General features: G+C 40.3%; 1 protein-coding gene across 1 annotated transcript; it reads right to left on the bottom strand.

Annotated features, from left to right (window-relative positions):
* Window positions 1-2163: 2163 nt before the first annotated feature.
* On the bottom strand, window positions 2164-3770 carry LOC106319563. The gene is made up of 3 exons (XM_013757934.1): window positions 3137-3770; window positions 2977-3028; window positions 2164-2923 (listed from the first exon to the last, which is right to left on the bottom strand). The coding sequence occupies exons 1-3, from the start codon at window positions 3768-3770 to the stop codon at window positions 2164-2166; spliced, it is 1446 nt and encodes a 481-aa protein (XP_013613388.1).
* Between the last annotated feature and the right edge of the window lie 2118 nt (window positions 3771-5888).

The following is a 5888-nucleotide window of genomic DNA, read 5'->3' as shown; positions in this document are numbered from 1 at the left end:
CTCAAGACATGATATCTAAAAAATGATACGAGATCCTACACCATGTCTCTCCGTTCATGTCTCAACGTTCCTGAAAGTTCGTAAGAATAAATAAATTTTACGAAAAATCACGTCTCGGACAAACCAACAGATTGAACGTCTCAACGGAATTAAATATGAGACGACAACTCATGTTTACTTCAAACCCATTCGAAACAAAGTAACTCAAACAAACATCCGTTAAATATATATATATAAACCGCATAGCGGTAGGGATTCGAAGCTACCAATGGCCAGTCCCGATAAAGATAAAAACGGCCAAAACAGGCCAATACAAAGTTCAAAGGCCACATTCGGCCGGACATAGGTGAACGAAAGACACACTCGGCTGCAAAATACTATATAAGGGAAAAAAATTCTTCCCGTCAAATGTCCTGCATAGTCAGATCCATGAGATGGTATATAATTTCTGGAATTTCAGCTTCAGATACGCATCTTCTGTATATCCCATCAGAGCAATGCCTGTAGAAGTATGGTTCATCCCAATGATATGTTCTAACTTCTCTGAAGAATTTCTTCCTCATGTACCCCTTGAATTCTTCAGGCTCGACTTCGGCTGCCAAATAGTTGACTATATCAGCATACCAGGGTCGATCTTATGAGTTTCTACCAATTGCGTGCACCGCACATTGCGATTCTCCATCAGGCGTGAGCCTTATCTTATCACCCGCAATGTTAACCTCTATGCCAATATTTATTTTTATAGATGAGGTGCCGTGATTGTGGTTACTAGGGAATCGAGATGTTGCGATACTGTCGTTATCGATCGATATATCACTACTGGAATCGATCGATATGCTTTCTTTTGCATCGATCGATGTCTCATCGGAAGTGAGAGATATTTGACCTACGAAAGATGTGTCTATTTGTGCAACGTTCTCTGCTGGGAAGAAATCGTCTATAGGGACGTCATCCTCTATTCTGAGCCGAGAAAGATGGTCAGCGACTCCATTATCTACTCCTCGTGTATCTTTAATTTTAATGTCAAACTCGTGGAGTAGTAAAATCCAGCGTATGAGTCGAGGTTTTGCATCTTTCTTTTGCATCAAATATTTATTGGCGGCGTGGTCAGTGTGAACTATCACATGTGTGCCAATTAGATATTGACGGAATTTCTCAAATGCGTAAACTACGGCTAGTAGTTCTTTTTCTGTTGTTGCATAATTCTGTTGCACTTCATCAAGCGTACGACTGGCGTAGTAGATGGCATGCAGTTTTTTATCTTTTCTTTGGCCTAAAACTGCTCCTATCGCAAAATTACTCGCATCGCACATGATCTCGAAAGGGAGATTCCAGTCGGGGCTTGAACGACGGGGGCAGTTATAAGGGATTTTTTTAAATCATCGAAAGCTTTCATGCATTCTGGAGTAAATTTGAACTTTACTTCCTTTCACAAGAGGTTATTTAAAGGTCTAGAATTTTGCTAAAGTCTTGTATAAGCCTCCTATAAAATCCGGCGTGTCCTTGAAAACTTCGCACGTCTTTTACATTTTTGGGTGCTGGTAGACCGGTCATCACCTCGATTTTAGCTCTATCTACCTCTATACCAGCGGCGGAAACCTTATGTCCTAATACGATGCCATCGTTAACCATAAAATGACATTTTTCCCAATTTAGGACAAGGTTCTTTTCTTCGCATCTTTCCAATACCTTGCATAAATTATCGAGGCAACTCTCAAAATTTGATCCGTAGACTGAGAAGTCATCCATAAAAACTTCCATAAAGTCCTCGATCATGTCTGTAAAAATTGACATCATGCAACGTTGGAAAGTGGCGGGAGCATTACAAAGACCAAATGGCGTTCTGCGATATGCAAATGTTCCATAGGGGCATGTAAAGGTTGTCTTTTCTTGATCATCCGGATGTATGGGAATTTGAAACAATCCAGAATATCCATCAAGAAAACAGTAATACTGGTGATTGGTGAAACGCTCCAGCATTTGATCAATAAAGGGCAGGGGAAAGTGATCTTTTCTAGTAGCGGCATTTAATTTTCTATATTCGATACACATCCGATGTCCAGTGACAATACGAGTCGGGATGAGTTCATCGTTTTCGTTCTTCACTACTGTAATACCTCCTTTTTTGGCTACAACATGTACGGGGCTTACCCATTTACTATCTTAAATAGGATAGATAACTCCAGCATCTAGGAGTTTAATAATTTCCTTTTTGACTACTTCCTTAAGATTCAGATTTAATCTCCTTTGCTGTTCTATAGACGTTTTTGCGCCGTCTTCCAAATGAATACGGTGCATGCAAAGATCAGGAGAAATACCAGGAGTATCATCAACAGAATACCCGATTGCTTTCCTGTACTTGCGTAGTTTATTTAGTAATAGTGCAAGTTCTCCTCCAGTGAGATTGGCGTTGACAATAACAGGGTAGGATTGATCATAAAGAAATGCATATTTAAGACCACTAGGGAGGGGTTTTAATTCAACTTTTGGTGCCTTGTCTTTAGACCAATTAGATAATGAAGATGGTTGTCGATCGACGGCCTCTCTGAGATATCGATCGACGATAATGTCTGAGTCATCATCTTCTTCGATGTTCGCAACCTCGATACTTGCATCCATCAGTTGCACGTAATCGTCTGTCCTATTATCTATGCTGAAGATTTCTTTTTCCATATGAGTAAGAGCGTTTTCTAAGGGGTCGTCTGAGCACATGTCTATGAAAGATTCCTTATCCAGCTCAGAGGCTTCTTCCACATAGAAGGCTTGGTCATCTATCAAGGGTCGCTTGATTACCTTTTCCATATCAAAGATCATCGAGATGTCCCCGATGTTCAAATTTTTTCGTCCTTCTTTCACATGAATGATCGCTCCAGCTGTAGCGAGGAATGGTCGACCCAGAATGAGGGGGTCTTTCGGTTCCTGTCTGTATTTTAATACAACAAAATCTGTAGGCACGAAGCAATCATTAATTTTTACGGGAATGTCTCCGAGATTCCTTCAGGTATCCTGATAGACCGATCAGCTAGAACTAGGGTTATCGGAGTTGACATAAACTCATTATATCCCAGGGTTACTGCGGCGGAGTGTGGCATAAGATTTACGCTAGAGACAAGATCACATAGTGATCAGGGAAAACGTGTGTTCTGTATATTGCAATCTAGGACGAAACTGCCATGATCAGGCCTCTTAGCTGGAGTTTCTCCTTGAATCATGGCACTTACTTCCTCTGACACCATCATCATGCTTTGTTCCGCAGTTGGATAATTTGGGGACGTCATATCCTTCACATACTTCTTTATCGAAGCTGCTATTTTCATAGCATCGCTAAGGGACATCTCTACAGTAATTTTATCCAATACTTTCTTGCAGATCGCATTTTCCAATGCTTTCTTAGTCAGCGTTTTGGGAGGATAAGTGGGTAGGGTTCTATAGACTCTTTCAATCGTTGGTTCGGGTTGAGTTGAATGTCGATCGATAGGGTTATCTGAATGTTGATCGACGACAGGATTCATTGGTCGATTGACGTGGGTACCATACTGTCGATCGATTTCGGCCTCAATTTCCGAATCGTCTTCTACTTCTAAGTCTACAATTTTTTCCTTATTATTTTCAGCGGTAGACTTCCCGTTTTTGCGAGAAAGTTTTGGGTCAGGGTCATCAAGAAGTATAGGCTGAGAATCGCTCTTGCCGGTTTTATCGGTATTGGCAGAATTGCCAATTTCGGTGTTGTTCTTTGTGTTCGTCGCGAGACGTTTTCCGCTACGCAACATTACAGCACTGACTTGACATCTCGGGTTTAAATCAGTTCCCCCGGGAAGACGTCATGTTTCTCTTTTAATTGCAATCGCAATTTCAGCTACTTGACTTTCTAATTTTCGGATAAATTCACTCAAAGAATCTGCTTTCTCCATTAACTTTCCATAAACCATATTCTTTTCCCGTAAAAATCTGACTTTGTTTTACGGTTGCCAGTAAGTGCTTGTCTGATATTGAATTTTTCCTTTCGAGTGCGTGATTTCACAGCAATGTCATAGGCTTGGGTGAAACTATCAATGTTAAACACGAGATAAGGGTGTAAATAGCTTGTCTCTTCTTCTAATTGATTTTTCACATCTGACAAGGGATCATTTTCGATCTGGGCTAAATCAGATCGATGTTCATTCTGAAGAAAAGAGTGGAGCGAATTTAGAGAATTCTTGATTTCTACCAAATCTGAATTATCTTCTGAATTTATCGAATTACCTATTTCTTCATCCATCTTTTCATAGGATTTTCCCGTTGCTACATTTTCGATGAGGCGTCTAGCATTTTCGAGGCTCCAAGTGACGAAATTTCCTTCACTCGCCGTGTCGAGTGTAGTTTTGTAGCTCAGGTTAACACCTCCGTAAAAGATGTTAAGGAGTTGTGGTTCTGAATAACCATGATGGGGACATTCAAGTTCATAGCTCCTGAATCTGCCCCAGTCGTTTTTAAACGATTCACGTGGATCTTGGCGGAATGTAAAGATTTGTCTCCTTACTTCCCAATAGTGATCATCATCAAAAAATTTCTTAAGGAAGGCGTTTCTAATCTCTCCCCAACAAGTAAGGGATCATGTTGCTAAACAGTTTAGCCATCTTAGAGCTTCTCCTTCTAGGGAAAATGAGAATAGTTTGCAACGATTGTATTCATCTGGGATTAATTCTTCTAAACCTTCGATGTGATCTTGTGGGTGCTCAGAGAGAGATCCACGGAATGGGTTTCGACGAACCATACAGTAGTAATCTGGGTTGAACTTAGATTTCTTGGTATCGTCTCCTGGTATTTTAATAGCGGAATAGGTTCCACCAGGGTCTAGGTAGTCTTGCAAAGGCAATTTTATCTCTTCACCTTTTATCAAGGTGGGGTTTATCTCAACAGGGATTTCAGTCCCCTGTTTAGTTTGGCTAGTCTCATTGCTCAATTGAGCTATTGGTTCAGTTTGGACTCCTTCCTCATTAATAAGCTCGGTAAGAGAAGACTTACCTGCTTCCGGCTGGGCGGTGTCGATCGATGTCGGGAGCTCCGTGTCAGTCGATTCTTTGGTCTCCACGTCGCTCGATAATATTGCATCTTCGTCGATCGATGCTCGGCCGAGTTCTATGTTCTCCATTCTTAGTGTCTGCGTAGACAAGGAAAGAAAGAAAACTTAGCAAGTTTTTCGTAACAAGTCTATACTAAATTCTAAATTAAATATAATGGTAATAAGAAAGAGTCCCCGGCAACGGCGTAAATTTGATATCACTCAAATTACCCTAAGGAGTGAATTACTCTCTCAAATAAGAGGTTCTGATGTAGTACTTAGTGATCGAATTCATAAGGACTCTAGGATTACTCAACAGATCTAAGGGATTAGAAATAAAGATAGACTAAGCGGTTTATTTGTTTAAAATTAGTAAATGATGAGGCGAACATGGTAATTGTTCGGCAGTTTAAGTTGAAGTTGTTTTAAGGATGGGAAAGAGTCAATTGATGTGACTTGAAGCACATCATACGATACACCTTTCAAACAATCGATCGACACAACGATGGTCGCGTTGATCGGCGGTTCTTCTAGTAAGCTTTGCAAGCGGGTTTGAAGTTGTTCTCTAACCTTCTAGACCAACTCTTGTTGTTATCTAGTCAGTTAGATCACACTGGCTATTTCAGGGATTGAGGGTAACGGTTGGTTATCTCAATTAATCCTAAGATCTAAAATGAGGGTGATCAATCCTAATTTTAGCACTAAGCTTAACAAGCATGAAAGAACAATCAAAACACCTTTTTAACAGTCTTATTAGCAGCCCATACTTTCAACCTTTATGAGAAACCTAAATCTAACAATTGGGTTTACTTAGACATATTCATGAGAGACAAAGTCATGATGGTTT

Source organism: Brassica oleracea, unplaced genomic scaffold, assembly GCF_000695525.1.
Source record: "Brassica oleracea var. oleracea cultivar TO1000 unplaced genomic scaffold, BOL UnpScaffold00285, whole genome shotgun sequence".
Classification (NCBI taxonomy): Eukaryota; Viridiplantae; Streptophyta; class Magnoliopsida; order Brassicales; family Brassicaceae; genus Brassica; species Brassica oleracea.
The sequence above is the reverse complement of the archived record's forward strand: the minus strand, read 5'-3'. Positions and strand labels throughout refer to the sequence as shown.

Bases quoted from the DNA above. Each gene is read 5' to 3' on its own strand.
- LOC106319563 (XM_013757934.1), bottom strand. From the start codon at position 3,770: ATGTTGCGTAGCGGAAAACGTCTCGCGACGAACACAAAGAACAACACC. The intron at 3,029-3,136 runs GTTTTCCCTGAT...CGATAACCCTAG, and splicing joins TTGCAATATACAGAACACAC to TTCTAGCTGATCGGTCTATC. The intron at 2,924-2,976 runs GTAAAAATTAAT...ATTAAAATACAG, and splicing joins GGAATCTCGGAGACATTCCC to ACAGGAACCGAAAGACCCCC.